Source organism: Vidua chalybeata, chromosome 5 (genome assembly GCF_026979565.1).
Source record: "Vidua chalybeata isolate OUT-0048 chromosome 5, bVidCha1 merged haplotype, whole genome shotgun sequence".
Lineage (NCBI taxonomy): Eukaryota > Metazoa > Chordata > Aves > Passeriformes > Viduidae > Vidua > Vidua chalybeata.
The window spans coordinates 39,863,643-39,882,959 of NC_071534.1; the positions used below are offsets into that span (position 1 = coordinate 39,863,643).

General features: G+C 43.4%; 1 protein-coding gene across 2 annotated transcripts in view; it reads right to left on the reverse strand.

The window, feature by feature from the left end:
• The window catches only part of RASSF3 (Ras association domain family member 3), a 90,443-nt gene that overhangs the window by 49,245 nt on the left and 21,881 nt on the right, over positions 1-19,317 (reverse strand). Inside the window, exon 1 of one of the 2 annotated variants that reach the window (XM_053942228.1) lies at positions 3,299-3,502. The exons of the other annotated variant lie outside the window; for it this stretch is intronic. Coding sequence (XP_053798203.1) covers positions 3,299-3,427 — 129 coding nt within the window. The 5' untranslated portion in view covers positions 3,428-3,502. Of the gene's footprint in view, positions 1-3,298; positions 3,503-19,317 lie in introns of those variants that run through there. 2 annotated transcript variants of the gene reach the window in all.

The following is a 19,317-nucleotide window of genomic DNA, read 5'->3' on the forward strand; positions in this document are numbered from 1 at the left end:
TCAGGTTTTTGCAGTCATCCTGATAGAAGACATGAGCTCCCCATGGCTTGGAACTAACCACCTACAATGCTTGAAAGGCCACTGTCTGTTGAGACCCCTGGGAAATGAAAAGTACTGCAAGGATTTACATCCACCCTGCTCAAAGTGGATAATTCAGGGAACTGGCAGGAAAGTGCAGAAAACATACACAGGAAGATGCACATCCCTCCAGCATATGGTGGGGCTTGCAGCAGCAGGCATGACTGTTTTCAATTTTCCTGAAAGATGGGGGTGGGTTGGAGGAAACAGGGAGAGAAAGGGGTCAATTTTCAGAAGTTTGCCAAATATCTTATTTTGATATTTTATCTACAGGGAATGGACAATTTCCAAAGGCTTGATCATACAGAAGCATCGGTCTGATCTTGCAAAAGCCTATGTACATGGATAACTTAACCTCACATGAGTAATCAGACTGGCAGGACAAAAATATTTACAGTTCTGCCTTTTTAAGTTATTAAATGACTCATTGCAAACATGAAACAGGGCCACACTGCACTCCATCTACTATCTGACACTCAAATTTTACAAGAGACACTGCTGATAAGAAATCTTAAATACAGCTAAACTTTCAGGAGCAATAAGACAGCAAAAGGCAACATGCATTTTTATTCACACTGCCCTCAGACTGAAGCATTTCTTGATTAAGAAATAACTTTGGGGCTACTGCTGAACCCTAAAACATCATACCGCCTATTATATGCTGCAATGGTTTTATGCTGCAATTTTCTTTTAGAAGTGGTATAGAAAGGGGAAAAGTTGTCTACATCTTTAATCACTCTAGAGATTAGGCATCCTAAGCAAAGACCAAAGGTACTATCACAAAATTTTTACACCACAACTGCAGTCAATCCATTAATCCTGTCTCAATTGCAGAATTTGATGTATTTAAGCCCATCCTTGACCAATTAAATGAAGACAAAAATTCACTACTTAAGCTAGTAAATTTCATTTTCTCTTTCTTTGGAAACCCATACAAAACAAGGCTAAACACTAGTACTGAGTTTTTCTGCAGGCACAGCTGCAAACCAAATGCTCTAAACCATTTCTTCCCTGCAAGAAAGGGGGCAGAGGGAGCTAAGACAGAAGGATAAACGTAACTGCCAGCACTTAAAAGTCTTCTGCAAGAAGAGAAACCCACATTGGAGAACTTAATATTTGTGTAGCTGAGAAAGACACAGAAACAATAACTATCATCTCCCCTCTTTTCGCTCAAGGGAACATAGTATGCATTTTTTAACTAAACCTCAAATACAAACCAAAAGCACCATCCTCATCCCTACAAAGAGGCTTAGTATGACTGTTATTGCTGGAAGGGGAAACTCACTCTTACTGGCCACATGACTGTTGAAATCTACATTCAGCATTGTTTGGAGGGTTTGTTTTTTTTTTTTTCCTCTTCTCTATAAATCATCAGTTGAGAGCAACTGGTAGTAACTTTATGACTAGAAATACTAGCTGAGTATTTCTGATGCTGCAGAGTCAGCAATACAGATGAATTTGCTCCAGCCTAGTAAATTCATACTTAAATATGTACCCTGAAACACCTCACTGCAGTATTCTTTTGGGAAGCATTGCTAGAGCAGAATATGAAATTTCAGTTATGGGGTGGGTTGTTTTTTTATTTTCCCAGTCCCTCTTGCTTGGAAACGTTAACACCACACGCAACAATTTACGCATCTGCACGACTTACTACTCATACAGCTAATATTTAGCGACACAATTCATACAATAGCATTAAAAAGATGTGTATGTTTTTAGGATCTGAATTAAGACATGGACCCTCTCACATGTCACGATACAGTAGCTACACCGAGGCAGACAGCAGTTAAGTATCTATTCCCACAGTACTGTCACACCAGGATCCGACTCTCTAAGGGCCAGCTGGCAGCCAGTGCTGGCCAAATAGGTTACCAGATGAAGTTCAAGGACACTCCATAGCACTCGGCAGCTTCCAGAGAACACCTGAGGTTAAGTGGGAAACTGAAACTCAAAGCGGATGAGACAAAAACGCTGAGGAGAGGTGTCAAGAGAAGTACCCTGGAGAAGCAGCCATGACCTGAAACACAGCTAGTTCCAACCTATTTGCTCCAAGTGCCCAAGCTCAGGTGTAGGAAGAGGGTGTGCCCAGGCTCCCTGCCAGACTTTGCAAAGGAAATTAAAGTTCAAGAGAGCTCTTGCACTTCCTCAAATGGGAGCAGGAGTTTCCTGAGGGGCAGCTAGAGGGTTTCAGTTTTAAGCAAATCACAAATAACCTCAGAGAAACAGAAACCAAGATTGGCTTTCTGCAGCAGAACACAGCCTACAGGAATGGCTGTGGGCAACAAATGATGTTTTTTGACAAGTGCCACAGGTGGACCAGAGAGCAGCTGACATATCCAGGCTTTCAAAAGCAAGTTTATAACCAGGTCCCCACAGCAGCAGTAATACTAACACTGAAATGCATGACGAAGACTACTAAGGGTTTGTAGAAAGAAACAGATACTGACTGAACAGAAAGAAGGCACTGATGCTGGTGGAAGCAGATGAAGAAGAAATAGCATAAACAAAACAGGCTCTCTAGCCTGCAGTTTCCAAAGACACCAGCCATCTCTACAATGAGATCCTGTGCTTTGAAAAGAGAGGAATGAGAGGGGATAGACTGCTTAGCTAAAAAAGTGTGACGTTTACCCTATATGGTTTAATGACTGCTCTGGGTCGGACAGGTCCGTCACTGAATTTCAACCCTGCCCACACAAGGGGTTGGTTCAGAGTTTTTGCTTTGTATTTAATTAGTTCTTCACCTCAAAGTCCCACTTGCCTGAACCTGAACGCGTAAACCAAGCCACTTAAACACTTCAGAGGGCCTTTCGCTGCCAACAAAGCAGCTGAAGAGGCTGTCTGTCATTCACCTCGGAATGAGCTCCGAAAGAGCGAGGAGGCAGAGGCGGCAGCGGGGCGCCAGCGCGGTCACTCACCGCACAAACAGGGATTTCTGGTCACATCCCTGCCCGCCGGGCAGCGGGGGTCCCTCTGCCAAGAGGGGCACGCCGGCAGGGGCCCCTCCAGTGACCCCCCCGGTCGCACGGGAGCCCCGCTGAAAGCCCGCCGAGGGAAGCCCTTCCCGGCCGCCTCCTCCCCGCTCCATCCCGCCGCCCGGGCGGCTCCGCGGGTCCTTCCCCGTGGGGGAGGGGGCGGCGGACACGTGGAGGCCGAGCCGGAGGGAGCCGGCCCGGCCCGGCCCGGCGGCAGCCGCCCCTCCTGCCCGGCTCACGGCACTCACTTGTGGGACGGCGCGGCTCTTGCCCGGCGGCCTCCTGAAGAAGGACGTGCGAGCGGTGAAGAAGAACTCCTCCGACTCTTCCTCCTCCAGGCTGCTGTACCCGCTGCTCATGCTGCTGGTCCAGGTCATCGGCGGCGGCGGGGGCTGCTGGTGGTGCTGGGGCCGGGCGGCGGAGAGCGCCGTCCCGGCCGCCGCATGGGGCCCCGCCGCTGCCGCTCCTCGCCCAGCCCGCGGGGTCCGGGGAGGAGGAGGAGCCGCAGCTCCGGCGGCCCCGCTCCCGCCCTCGCTCCGCTCCCTTCCTGCCGCGCGAGTTCCCGGGCAGCGCCGCCCCCGCCCGCCCGGGCAGCAGGTGAGGGGTGCAGGAGGCTCCTTCCCGGCCCCGCGCCGGCCGAGTCCTGACTCCCTCCCAGTCTCGTGCCGGCGCCTCCGCCCCTCCATGCTCATTACCAGCGACGAGGCAGCTGAGGGGGGTCTTGCTGAAGTAAGAAGTTCCCAAACCTTTCCCTAATAATTACTCAATTTCACTCTTCTATGGACTGTAAGAATAGTCATTTAAAAAATGACCGACGGCAAAGTAATGTGAAGAGTTTTTCCCTTACAGTTTTTCCAGCAATCTATGAATTCCGGCTGAGCAGTCACAGCCTCCAGTTCCGCAGCCGCGGCGGTGCCCGGCCGGGCCGCCCCGCGCACCATCATTAGCACATGGACTATTAAGTCAATGGAATTCATCGCCCCAGGATGTAGCGAGGAGGGAGGCTCGTGAAGACTCACCAGGGATTAGATATGTGTGCAGATAGCAAGAATATCCAGATCTGCAACTGGAAAACATATTTAAAGCACAAAAGTCCTGATAAGACACAGGGGAAACATCCGACTCATCACCACTGGGGGAAATGACAGACAATGCCTGAAGGCCAGATCACTCCGTAATTACCTGCCTCAGAGTCTCATGTCTTCCTTTAATTTATCTAAGGCTGGTCACTGTCACCAGCAGGATACTGGGTTTAAGGTACGGCTTCCTAAAGCTGTGCAGCTGCCCGTAAAAGCAGATTCGCTTTTCCTGCACGCCCTTAGCCCGGTGTTCCTGCTGTCCCCTGTGCCACAGCGGTCGTCCCATGGGGGGAAGTGAGTCACATCAGCCACTTGCTGCCGGAGCAAACCCGAGACATGGGGATCAGAAAGGCGATACCTTTCAGCAACAGCACAGCCTCAGATTAAACATATTTGAAGTTGCGTGTTTACACATCAGTTCCCGTGGTCTCAGTACTCAGATACAGATTTAATCTGGGACACCATTAGCTAACATCTTTCCCTCTTCCTGAGCCCCATTTCACTGGTCCCTCACACACTTCTCATCTGCTGTGCCTGACTGTTCCTATCCCAAGCGGGAACTGAGTCTGTTTCTGCCAGCAGGTGTTCTTCCTGGACCGGGTATGCCTTACATATAGATAAAGTCACCTCAAAACTGGCAAAACAACTCACACTGAGAACTAAAACCGGTCAGTCAGTTTGGGAGGTGTAAAGCCCTGTGGTATGCAAGATAGCTTTTAAATTGAATGCCAAGTTACCTGAATGCGACTAAAACGTATTAAGATGCTTGCTGTAGAGAAACAAGCTTTGTGTTACCTGGCTTGCTGAGCCCAGACCCATGCCAAAAGGAAGTCACACCAGAGATCTGCTGGGCATGCTTCTGAACCTGTCCCAGACCCAGTAACTCTAGTTTACAAAACTTTTGGAAAAAACACCCCTGTCTGTGTCCACAGTTAAGGTGAAGGATTTTAAGTGGCTTAGGTGTGATTAAAAATGGCATTTGTGTTTTCAAACTACAAAGGTATTTTTATATATTATCTGCTGGCACACTTGGTGGACTCCCCAGGAACAAGAGGCACTGTGTGTATAGCTTGTTTGCTTGGCTGCAGTCTCAAACCTGATAGTGTGTGGGTGGAACTTTAAGCTGGCAAAGAGGATCATTGAGACAATAAGCTCTGCAACAGAGCTCAAGTTCATCTGTGCAAGATCAGTTGCAAGTCCTGGGCTCAAGTCTGTATATTCCCTGGCAGCAAGGCATGCCATTCACCTCATCTGTAAAGCATCATTTATATTGATAACACCAATTCACATTATCATTTTCTCTAGCTTCAACGAAAATGATGAAAAAAACATATCTAAGTTTTCTGTGACATATCTTCCAGTATGAGTTCACTCCTCCGCTATAGCTCAGTTTTTAAGCCTACTAATTTTGACAACAGATTTTTCACTTTAATTTTTTTCAGACGTGGCCAAACAATTCACATCAAGGTACAAACAGATGTGATGCCTTTCAGTGTTGACTTGTTTGGTGCTTGAAAGTAACATACCCAAAACCAAGTATTTTTCAAGGGTGATACTTAAAGATCAATTGGTACCCCTGTGGATTTCACTGTCCCCTGGCTACTCTCTGCCTATATTTTTAAGGTTCCTATCCCCTGACAAGTACTCTTCCACATTCTCAAATTGACTTTTTAATCTTACCTAGGTAAGATTCATTCAAGGCTCTTTGTTAGGTGCTGCACTGAAACCACTACACTACAACACTTACACTACTTTTGGTTTATTCTGACAGGCCTCTTAAATAGTCAACAAAGAAAATGCAAACAGCACTTCATAATGAAAATAAAAATAGCCATGTCTCAAGATAGTAGTAAGCTTTCTGAAAGCATACTTGTTCTTAATGAGAATTATGGATGAATGATTAGGTAAAAAAAATAACGTAAAAGCCAAGGAATATGGCACAGGAGTGAGATCCGAAACACAGAGCATTACGAGGCTCTCAATCAGTCCTTCTGAGAAATAATTCAATCCCATGAGAAATTAAGCTGTCAATCAGTTATCATAGGATCACACAGGCAGTTAGCAAGAAAAGAAGAGGGAGATGCTTTTTTTAGATGAATCACTAAGTTCAACTAGCAAGTAGTGCTACAAATGCACCCGTGAAGAAAAGGAGAATGAGCTTTTTTTTTTTATTAAAGCTTAATGACATAGATAGAATTTCATAGTATTTTTAAACTGTAGCCAGTTAAAAGTGGTGGCTCAAGTAACACAACCTAAAATAGTAATAGGCACTCTATTTCAAAGCAATAATCTCATTAATAAAATATGAATAAAAAGCAATCACAGACAAAGATAACCCGTGTGATATATACTGATTTGTTGTGTAGGAGGGAAAAAAAAACATTTAAATGACTATTCATTTCTAGGATAAAATTCAGTTTTAAATCACTTTGTGGTTTTGGAGACTCAGCTGAGAGAAATGAAATATCAAGCATAGCTTCCAGAGAAGTGAAAGCTGACTTCCTAAATAGCAAAACAGGTGTGAACAGGGCAAGAACTAGGACTTTGAACTACCCTAACTGAAATAACCCTTAGAACCAGACATCAAATTGCATAGAGGTGGATTGCTTCATAAGGTCCTGCAGCTTCATTGCTTTATTTGTATTAAAATATCACTTTATTGAAGTAATTAAAATACCTCAGGAAAGTATGGTTGAACAGGATTACACGGATTATTAGTTCAGTCAATTCATCTCCTGCTCTGAAGAATAACTTTACACCATCCCTAACAGTCCTTTAGCTAAACTGTTCTTAAAATGCAGTATGGTGCTGTAGCACCTCCACTATAGGCCATCCCTTCCAGTGTTTAAGTTATTTATTGAGTTAGAAAGTTTTTATTAACATCTCATTTTGAATCCTTAACCCTGCCCATTTGTTTCTTAACAAAAGAAACAGCGGTAGAACAGCTCATTGCTGGTTTTTTAGAGAAACCTTTTGGGTATTTGAGGACTCTTTTTGTTCCTCCCATTCTTCTGCTTCCCAGACTAAACAAAGGGACTACTGATAAAACATCCTATAGAGTTTACATTAACTCCATTACCAACTGCATGGTGTTTACATGTTTCTAAAACATCTCCTCAGCCCTCTGACAGAGAAACTGGGAGGACTCATTGAAATGGGAAAGCTGCAAAACATTCACTTAGCCAGTAATTCTGCTTTGAGGCTCAGGACCAAGATGCTCACTTCTGCACACAAACCTTGGTCTTCTCTCCAGGCTTGTGCCAGACTACATCAAAAGCCATCGGGTCAAAGGAGCAGGAAAGGAAAAAACAAGGTACGGCATGGGTCGGAGGGTCCTGTGGCATGTAACACTACATTTCTATTATAATTTAAAAAGTAATGTGGAGATCTCAAGAGAAGAATTCCTCCTTTTCTATCTCCCCTTTTCAGACTCCCCTGGCTGAAATCCTGTGAGGGTGCTTGCACACTCTGGCAAGCAGGACCTGTGGTGGCCCCACAGCTGTGGGCAGCAGCCTCCCATGGGGTGGAAGCAGTGAAGGGAGGCAGGACAGGGGCTGTGGGAAGGAAAGGTCATCACAGGGACTAAACTTCCTTACACCCTCTAAGTCTGCTTTAGTATCCCTCCAGTTTCACCAGTGCTTTTCAGGAAGAGTCTCGTTAACGGCCCTAGCAGTATTTCATTCTAGCTGCTATGAATTTGCCAGATGCCCCTAGCCCCTGGCTGTTTTAGGAACTCTTTTGGTCATTTCTGGGGTGCTGAGAGTCTCTCTCCCCCTCTAATTTTCTGCCTTCATATGTCTTTGCAAACCCTGTCCCTGACCCCAGTAGTCTTATTGATGATTAGTCCCTATGGGACATACTAAATCTTAAGATATGCTTAGGAGTGAAATCCAAAGGGGTTCCTATCAAATAGCACATTGGATTTGGCTTCTGCGTAACACATTTAACTGGGAAATATAATTATTCCATTATGATAGTTATTTAAATTATGCCCATATAACAAAAAACATGTCCTAAAAACAAGTTGCAGAGGAAGAAAGACAGCTTGTAACAGACTATCCCTTTAAAATCTGAATAAATAATTAATCGTATGGGCTTAGTTTTTTCTACATTCCAGCTGAAAACAGTAGTAATTTCAAATGATCAAAGGAAAGCAATAAAGTTGAAATACAACCAACACAGAACATCCACTCAGGCCTGTAGTTTCCTTACACCAGTAAACTTTCTGTTTACTCATTTCTCCCATTTGTCTTGAATTAATAGCTCAGGTCTGTTTAGTACCACTGGCAGCAGTGACAATTATCCTTTGATTCATACCCCTGCAACTTGTTAATTCAAACAAGGTCATTCCAGCCACATAGGCACATGAGTGCAGACTGAAAACAAACAGGAGCCAGGTAAACAGCCTCTCCCCATCTCCTGGTGAAGAAATGCCATGGGGACAGGTACTTGTTATGGCAGTCACAACCTTAGACAGCATTGTCAGGCATCCTTTTCTGGCTCTTCAAATTCTTGATTCTGCCCAAACCTTAAGCCCCTTTGGTGCAACTTTTCATCAAAAATCCTTAAAAATAACAGGATAGCTGGAAATTAAAAATAACCTGTGTAATTACTTTCTTACATGCTTACACATCTCACTCACCACATCTCTGTTCTTCATCTACCATACTTGGACTGGTCAGATGTTAACAGAAATCAGAGTAAGTTCACCTTTCCCAACCCAAGGGTTGTGCTCAGAGCAGTCAGACCTACATTAGTTTGAAAGGGGAGAGAAAGTAGATGGAACAAGAAGATTGTGCTTGTCTCCTTTCTTGTGATGCTGCAAACATGTGGCCACCTACCTAAATGAACAGTTTGACTGAAATCAATACAGCTATTCATAATTTCAAACATGCACATAGTTTGTAGTATTCTTTAGCTTGTTGATACCTAAAGCTATATAGATAAAATTGTACCTTTCTGACTGTTTTGGAATTACCAACATCCTTGTGTTAGAGTCTGACAGTTTTCCAGAATATTCTATACATTTTATCACAAACAGATATGTCATCAATTCTACTTAGCAAGATGACTCAGTGTTGGCCAGCATAAAACTACAAGTACAGCCTTCCCCAAGGGAAGGTTTCTGCAGTTTGAAGACTCTGACATGGAGTCTGGCCTCATCATGTGGTATCAGCACTCACCTTTCCCAGATCCTGCCCTGCCCCAAAGCCCACTGGGACCAACTGAAAGACTCTCATTGCCTTTGAAAGGATTTTGATAAAGCTGATAAAGCAGTCCTTTGCTGTACTGGTGTGCATTTTCCTATCAGTTTTTTTGCATCCCAGTTAGGCAGAAGGGCTCTCCAAAACAGATAGGTTTGTTAGGAATTTTCTTTTGTTTCTCTTCTGTTGATTATAGACTGCATTATTAAACAGGTGCTTTCTTGTCAAAGATCCAAAAAGGTAGATTTTGTAGTACAAATTATGAAAAAATATTTCATATGTCTGAAATATGTTTAATCAAAGGGCTTCAGAGAGCTGTGCAAATGTTCTGAAGTGAGAATTGCCCTGCCTTTCACTCTCATTTCCAAGGCTGGATCAGGGATATGTCAGTACTAGTAAGAATTCAAAGGTGAGAGCCATGTTCCATCTGGCAATTCATTCCCTGCAGCAATAGCCTTTTTAGCTTATGCTGTAGCCAGCCCCAACAATGTCAAATAAAGTCTGTCAGGATCCAGATGTAGCCCAGAAACTCCAACTCAATAAACAGGTAAATAAACATCCTTACTCACACAGTCCCATTGATGTGAATAGTCAGACATAAGTACAAGCCAAGGTTGGCATAAGGGAAGCTCAGAGGCCTGGGAGTGCTGTCATCCAATTCTCTGCAAGCACCCACGCCCTGCCAGGGTAAGCAGTAGAACTACTACACGAGAGAATATAATCTCAAGGAAATATTCTATAACAAAGTGTACAGAAAACAGACATTCTCCTACTTTTAATTCAGTTCCTAATTGCTAACAGTATATAAAAATACTCGGGGCTGTAAAATTAACTAGGGCCTTCTGTTTTAAGTATAGAAACCACAACTGTGGAAGCTCAGCATGCTTTGTGGATACCAGGAAAATGTGAGCCCTAATTAACTGTAGCTGCAATCTGATTCCCAGCATCTGTCCTCAAACTGGTGAATTGGTGGGGGAAGGGGCCTTCTGGTCTGGGAATCACATCCCAATTGTCATTTTCCAGACAAAGAACTAGAAATTGTCTTGTCATACTGTGTATGAGATGACATTTTGCTCTGCTTAATAAGTCTGACCGCAGTAGATCATAGAAATTCCCTAGAAGCTGCTCACACAAGTTTAGGACTTTCTACTAAATCATCTCAACAGCAGTCCATGAAGACAACGGTCCCAGAAAAACAGTGCTGTTTGACAGGACAATAGATCTGACAACTTGTTTGCTGAAATGCCTGCCTAATCCATCCAGTCCACCCTTAGCTGGAAAAATTTGAAAAACATCTCCTTGAAGTGCAGTGCCCTGTGCCTGTGGAGCCAGCCCAGCCCGCTGAAATGCTGGGGGCTGCAGCAGGGCAGCCCCGCTTGCCTGCTCTGCCTGCCAGCTCCCTCCCCAGCTCGCAAGCCCAGCGGACCATGGGAGGAGCTGCCAGGTGCCAATGCAAGGTAATTGGGCTTTGGCCTCTCTACTTCTGCAGCGCTGTGCAAGATCAACGTTTTTCACATTTTCAGCAGGATGTGACCACCACTGAAAATTCAATCAAGCTTTCTCTTAGCTAAATCTTACTAACTCCTTTCATGTATTTGGTCTGTGTCCCATTCACTGGCCCAGGACCTTTCTGATTCCCATCTTTGCTATCTTGCTTTTCCTCACTGAGAGAGCCTGCAGGGGGAGAAAAAAGTAAGACAGTTTGAAGAAGAGACAGGAGAGCAGGAAGTGGAAAAAGTCGAAAGTGAGAAAGAGGCAAGTCAGCAAAGTAAAACCCAATTCAAAAGGCAATATTTTAGAATAGAGGTAAGTTTTCCTCACTAGAATTCCACAAAATTCCAAAATATATGTCTATGGAGATTTCTGGGTGGGAAAAGAGCACATGTTTAGGAAAGCTGAGATGTAAGTTTCTAATTTTGAAGGAAGATTTATAGAAAAAAAATACTGAAAACTTAGAAATTAAAATAATGAAAAAAGTAATCTATGTGAAAAGGCAGCTAAGGAAAGCATATGTATCAGGGCTGAGAAGATATTGGAGAATTAGAAAAGAGAAAACAAAAGGAAAATATGGTGCTTCTATTTTTCTTTCAAAGTTATGGAATGATGTGCACACAGCTTTGCAAATCCTCAGTTTAGGAGATTTAACATATGGAGGGAAGAGAAAGGGAGGAAGTGGATGCTTTACATCAATGAGAAGTCCAGCAGAGCTGCAGATCACATGGGGCTGTAGCCTTGCCAGAGGCATCCTAGTTCAGTACAGCTCTTGCTCTCCTCTGACTATATTTTATCAATCAGACAGCACTTTGGGGGAAAAAAAAGAGGTGACCAGAGGAGAAAAAAGCAATATATGCACTTAAATGCAGTAGGAGCACCACTCCCACCCCGAGGGAAAGAAGCCATTTGTGGCCCCCCAGCCTGCCACGTCTGGCCCTGCAGTGCGTGAGGAGGTCAGAGCCTGAGCCCTGGGCTGATGCAGGGAAGTTGACATTACTTATTTTTATCTGTTTTATTAACAAAACCCCTGTGATGTTATAAAAAATAAACACAAAGGAGATATATTTGGGTCTCAAAGGCATGTACTTGTAAGGTGGGAAATGCCTGTTTCATGACTGACTGCCTCAAGCTTAACTTATTCCTGCAAACTCTTCATGCAGGGCATGACCAAGACCCTCATTACTTCTCTGGCCTGCAGCAGAGTACAGACATGGGTCAGTACTCAGGTCACAGAGGAAACTATAAATCTAGCAATTTATATACTTTTGTCTATTTGCTATAGGTAGTCTTTTTTACATAACATGTACATGACCTAGAATATAGAGGACTTGAGCTAACACTGCCAAATAATTCCCTTTCCAATCTCAGCCCCAGGGTCTCGTGTTCTGAAAATCTTATTTCACATGTTAGTTCATTTTTGGGCCCTCTTTTACTGCAAATCAATACATTTCCTTCAAAACAAACCCCAGAGGTTCTTCCAAGGGTAGTCAGCACCAGAAATCACATCATCATGGCAGTGTGGAGCTCCCCAGTCTTTTTCTGTATTTCACCATCCTCTTACACTATCCCAGCCAGTGTCACTTACTCAGCCCCCCCTCCAGACACTTTGAATGGATAAAACATTCATGCCATATCCACAGTCCACACATACAGGCATGTAGGACACAGCTTGCTCTGAGAAATGTGAGGTGCTTTATGGGACCTGGCCAGATGCCAGAGGTCACTCCCTAGGATGGAAGCCTTTGCCCACAGAGACAATCATGGCTGGCTCAGAAACAGCTGGTGCTGCAACTATTCATTACTTTTCAAACTTAACTTTAAAAAAAATATTTAATTATTTTAATTTTACAGTCTTATGTTTACATGGCTTATGTTTACATTGTCTAGAATGTTAATCTAAATGAATGTTTTCTAAAAACGAGTGTCTAAAACTTTTTTCCAGGAAAAAAAACCCTATCCCTACAAAATAAATTTATTTTCTTATTTTACTGAGCTTCCATGGTTACTCTTTCCTGTGATCTGAAGAGGAAGGATCTGAGGTTTTAGTGCTGTTGTCACCTGGATGGACATAAATGGTGGAAGAACGTGTTAAAAAGAGGTTTTATAGTGCAGAGATTTGAATATGAAACTTTGCCAGTTGTGGGACACAGCAAATTGTACAGCAGTCTTACAGAAGCAACATCTCTGGTATCTTCCCACCACAGCAATATCCAAACTCTAATGCCATGCCTGTAGATTGATTTTTTATGGCTTTAAAGAGTGTAAACTCTGAACTTCTGGAAACTAAAGTAGTTGTAAATTAAATAAAATTTTTATAAAATCATGTGTAATTGCTATCCAAAGCTTTCACTTCAGACACAGCCCAGACTCAGGGCACTTAGGTACTGTTCTTACAGAAGGCAGGGGTTTCAGTTTAGCACATGCAGAGGGGCCTTACACAGGAGCAGGCTGTATTTACGCGATGCCTCTCCAGCATGACCTGCGCTTCATAAAAACTTGGTACATCCTAAGAAGAAGTTGGGGGAAGGGAAGCAGAGGAGCAAAGCAGATGTGCCTAACTCGGGCTGTCTTACAAGCTATGGCTCCAGCATTTGGTACCAAGCATATGCTATATTTTCTACTTGAAAGATGGCGGCCACTTCAAATGAAATGGTTTTGTATGTGCTACACCACAAAATTACGCAGACACACAGACACAGAGGGCCACTCTAACTAGCTGTTTACCTCTGTGCTTCTACCACAGCACATAAGTTATAATCGGAGGAAGGAAACTCCTAGGAGATGTGAAGGCTTTAATTGTTTCAGCATGCAGATGGTTTGCATTACAGCGAATCGACACAGCACAAGGTCAATTCATAGTTCAGTAATAGCTGTTTCAGCAAGTGAATTTAGTTTGTTTACACCTCTTCTGGGAAAGTTTTCACTGCTATGTAACTTATTTTATAGATATTTCTAGACTTAAGGAACACTGCAACAGGTGAAACTGGAAGAGCATAGGTTGTCACAACCATTTCCCTCATGTCTGATGCTTAGCAATTTTTAGAGCAGCTAAATATAGTTTTTTCCTACAACATTTGAATATGTTTCATCGTGTTCTCTTTTCTGTCACTGACATAGAAATACTCTGTTACAGGTTCACAAAGACATCTGCCACAACTCCAATTTCCTTTGCTATATTGAGACATGCCACACAACCTGTGCACCTAGAGACTGAAGTATGACACAAGTAGTTATTTCTGCCCTTAACTATCAATCTGAGCTGCCTCTCTCTGAGAAGTTTATGTTCCTTCTGCACAGGCAGCTCAGCTGTTCCTGAGGCAGCTGCTGAACCACCTCAATTTTTTAGTTTTTTTTTTTTTTTTTTTTTTTTTTTTTTTTTTTTTTTTTTTTTTCTCCTTAGTAGCACCAGGCTGAAATCTGCCACAGTAGAACAGCTGCCTCATCAGCTGAGTCATCCCTCCAGGCAATACGGAGCTTTCCAAGAGGAAAACAAGCTGGGTACTGGGGCAGCAGGGGACTACCATAGCAATACCAAAGTAAGATGTCACTAGTCAGAGCTTGGAAAGCTCCACGTAGGAGAGGAACACAAAGTACACCAGGGCACAAAGCACCAGACTGCATGAGCCACAAGCACTTCCATTTATGCCGTTTACCAACTGGATCCCAGATCTGTCTGGGTAGCTGCCATTACAAAGGCAATGCCACCAATGCCAACTGTGAAAAATCTGCATCTGGCATGAACACTGCATGACTTTTGTTTTAAAAAGGACTTTCTTTGTTCCTCACACCTTGTCCTTGAGTTCTGCTGGTCAGTGCTTATTCTCATCAGCAATACACTGTCTCCATCATTCACCCCCTACCTCTTGTCCCACAGGAGCAGTGCAAGACCCCCACATAATCACGGGGCAGCACTGCATCTTCATGCCTGCACTCAGTGTCGGGAGTGCCAGACCTGGAGAGCAAACCGCAGCAACGTGTTGTCAAAGAGAGGTTATGTTCATGTGGCTCAACAGATGTACAGATGTATGTCCATATGTGCAGGTAACTGAACACTGTGGGCGCTCCTCCCCTCCTCTGACATGTGACCACATTAGCAGAGACACAGGGTAATTGAAAGATGGGTTGGACCTCAAAGTCACTAAGTGGTAAGTGAACTTGCAGCCTTATATGCAGACCTCAAAACATGTCAGAAACATCACTCATGATAGCAGCAGAACAATGCTAAAGAGCTCATGCTCTGTGTTGTATGCATTAGGGTATCTACCTTCATTTTCTTTGGGTCTGAAAGTCTTTCTAAAAACTCTTTGTTTCAAAGACCTGTTTTCAAATTAACTTACAAAATGTCTGCAAAACTTTGAAAAATATTTTTGTGGCAGAGGTGTGAGGATTTAAAACAGAGAGGCACACCAACAATGCAAGCCATACCTAATAATTTCACATCTGTATCCTGGAAGCAATCTCCTCCCATAACACTGCCACGCTGCACTCAGTGGTCCTCGGTGTGGCCTTAACATCTGCTTTGGTATCTGCTATTTCAGAGCCTGTGTGCTCACAGCCTGCCCCTGTGTGCTTGGCTGCTTTCAAAGGCCTCCTGCAATTGCTCAGGATGGCTGGCAGTGCTTGCCACCACTCTGCGGCCGCGCAGATACCCTTACAAGGCAAGGCAGCGATCGCCCCCCTCCTCGGCGAGCCTCCGGCAGCCACATCCACCACTGTACATCCTTGATCCAGCTTTCCTGCGTCCATTTAAAATAACTTTGGGAGGCAAAAGGCAGCCCAAGCTTTAGGTCTAATTCTTCATGTAGACGATAAGCTGAGGTGCAGTTACAGGACAGTGAATAGAGTTTGTCTAGCTCCTAACTTGGACAAGAGACTGCAGGCATCTGGGCCAGAAAGCGTGCAGCTGCCAAAATTAAGCAGGCAGCTGAAATCAGAGCAAACTGCCTCTCGCAGCCCTGCCAACAGATTCTGCAGGTCAGCTATTGAAATTATTTGCACATCAGCGTATTTCAAATTTTGAATGCAGCCTTTTGTGAAAGATCACAGTGAGAGCATTTGTAAAGAAGGGATTGCTCTCGGACAAAAACAACTTCCTAAAGAATCCATTTCCTTAACATCAAAAAGGTGGAAGGTTTTCCTAAAACTGGCACCAAGAGCATATCTGTGACATGGAGATAATTACTGGAAGTAACCAGTGAGACTGCCAAATCTGACTACAGCAGAACTGCCAGATTTTTTTCCTTTTTAATGGATGCCAAAACACACAGGTGACTTATAAGAAACGAAAGTGTGGAGAAGAGTGTAAAATAAGACTGCTCTTACGCACAGCGCTTTAGCACAGTCTAGAGGACTTGTCTATGAAATGCTGCCAGCAGTTGGACTATGGCCAACTCATCTTAAAATTCAGATAGCCTGAGGGTGGGTGGGATTGAGGCACACATATTTCCCTCATATCAGAGGCCCCATTGCTCAGGGACAGGTTCTGACTCCCCATCAGGCAATCTCAGTCCAAAGAAGGCTCAAAACTGCAAGTTGAGGATACTTTAAAGAAAAAAAGAGAATGGATGTTTACCAAGTGTTAGTGAAACTGGATCTGTTGCAGCAAAACTCTACTGACTCTGCTAGACCCTACATCTCCTTTTTCACTGTCTAGCCTAATGCCATGATTCTCAAGAATCCCCAAGAGTGGGACTGCTCTGGGAGGTCTAGACAGCTTGATGGGACACAGAGGGATACAAGAATAAAAAATCCAGATGGCTCATGTCAGCCCCTCTTGTCCCTTTTCTGTCTCTCTCTTTCCCTGGCAGGGGTCCTCTCTCTGGCCCCACATGGGGGATGTACACATCCGACAGGCTGCTCCTGCACTGCGTGGAAGGCCCTGGCAGCAAAGGGGTGAAGCCCAGCAGCCTGGGATGTGAGTTAAGGCAGGGCAAGTTGTGGGAGCTGTGCAGCCCAGCACAGCTTGACACGTTCCTGCTGGGAGATGGAGCATGGGATCTCAGAAAGATGGTTCAGCCAAAGGAGAGGACTCCTGACCTACCCACAAAGGGTCATGTTAAGGACACTTCTCAGACAGACAGCAGCTGCCAAATGACAACTGAAAGTGTGGATCCTAGGTATTTTCAAAACACTTTTTTCTTCTTCATTCACTCCAATATATTGTTCCTGTCTTTAGTTATATCTGCTGATTGTGGGGAAAATAATATGAAGAACTCAGTAAAATCATAGTTCACAAATGCAAGTGCCAGAGATTTTATTTCTTCTACTCCCTCATACTGAGTTAACTCTGAATTTACCTTCATCTGTAATCCTCAGCTTTAAGAAATCAACCTTGCTTTCCTTCCCCAAATGATGGATTCTTTAACAAATTCAGGGATATTCATAGAAGTTACAGGTAAAGAATAAAGAAGAAACAATCAAGTTCTCAGAACTCCTAACTCTGTGCCACCTAGTGCATTCATTCACTCATAACATTTTGCAAGAAAGAGTTCATCCTCATTGTGGTGATAGGTAAGAAACACTACTCACAACCATTTCTAAAACCAACTTCTACTTCTGACTGCCCAAACTGAGACATATTTTTAGGTAAAAAGAAATAGCAGTTTTGCATGCCATGGACAACTCCCTCCCCACAAAACAATGAAGAAAAGAAAGCTGGAGGCAAAAGACTAAAAATTAAATCAGCACATCTGAAAACCAAGGCCAAATTGTCTTGCTGAAGGCCATATCTAATCAGTCATTAGTAGAGCAAGGACTGGAAATCTGGCTTCCTCAGTCCCTGTTTCATGCTCTAATTCTCACCTCCAACAAACTGCTTTATAATAATCATAAGACCTTACTGATTAGTCATATATGCAGATAAGGAAATCTCTCCTCAAAGTTATTGTAAAGGAAAATATTACTCAGGATGGCAAAAGGAAGGTCAAGGGAAGAGAACAATGCAAATGGAAAACAGAAAAACACTGGAAAGCAGTGTTCCTTTAAACCAAAGTTCAGGAGTACTGGGAAATATAAAAGTAATGTTCAGCCTTGTGATACACTGGTCTTCCTGCCCCAGAGAATAATGCTGCTGAATTTTCTGGTGAGAAATTTTGATAGAAAAGCCTGGTGAAGTTAAGACAACGTAATTTTTATCCTGAAGTCAACTAAGTGAGGTCAGCCCCAGGCAGGATGCATGGTAGTGACCTCATCCTGCTGCCCCATGGTAACCATCGTCACTGCTTTGTTCTCACCTATGACTGTAAAGCAAAATAATCAATGATGGTATTTATCTTCCTGTAAACAAACACTCTGTCAGATGAGACAAAGCCTTAAAAGGGCATTTACCATGGCTACAATACACACTTGCAAGCATCAGCAGAGAAAAAGATGGAGAAGTATAGGGTATGATTTAGGCAAATCAAGTAATCATATCCAGTTATCCATCTTCCTGCAACACATCAGTAGGCAAAATACCTGGAACAGGCATGTGCAGCTTTCCATGGGTTCACTAATTGAAATACATGTGTCTGAATATCTCTTGGGATCCCATGATGGAAGTTTTCTTCTCAAATGCAAAAGGGATGTAATTTTTCCATTTTTCTCTAGGGGTTATCCAAATAGGGCAGGCATGCAGAGACCAGCCAGGTTTATCTTCTCAGGAAACTGTCCAGTGTCCAAGCATCATGGCTCCAGCATCATCTGGGCCAGGAGCTGATTCAAAATTCATCCATAGGAGGGGCCTCTTGATTAGGAATCAAGGCACAAGTCATAAGTAATATGAAGGTCATAGATGAAAGGTGATCAACATGCAAAACTATTGTTGGATCAAAAATCCCAATTGGAATGTCACAACCACAATGTAAGGTGTGTATCTTGAAAGAAATTGTAACGGGACTTTATCTAATTTTTTGAAAGGTTTGTTACATAATTTGTGAAATAAGCATTCAGAAAAAAAAAAAAAACCAACAAAAAACAAACCAACAAACCAACCCAACAAAAAACCAATAACAACTGATCATCAGTGTATTATCTGTAGAACAAACCAGATCTGAAAAGCTTGTAGGAGTATACATTTTGTATGTGCGCCTCTGTGTACCCAAGAAACTATACAACAGCCTTTTGTATCCAGGCAGCTTTTTTCACTTGGCAGTAAAGTATCATAAGGTCTTGGGAAGCAGAGATGCTGAATCTGCTGTGGACCTATGCTGCAGGAATGGAGGCTTACTATAGCTGAAATAAAAAGGGAGGAGGGAACATGACAAACTAGCTATTGCTTGAAATCTCCTGCAAGTGCTAAGAGAACCCAGCATGTTTTGATCTGAGGCAGCCTGCTACTTCTTCATGCTTTGGGTAGGAACAAGAAGACTACTCTCCAGAAGTTTAACTAGTAAGACTTCGTTGTCATGCATAAAACTGGTGACACTTTCCCCTTTCCCAGTAAGAATATTGAAGCATTAACACTACATCACTGAATTTTTACACAACTATATACACTATTTGCAGAGTAAA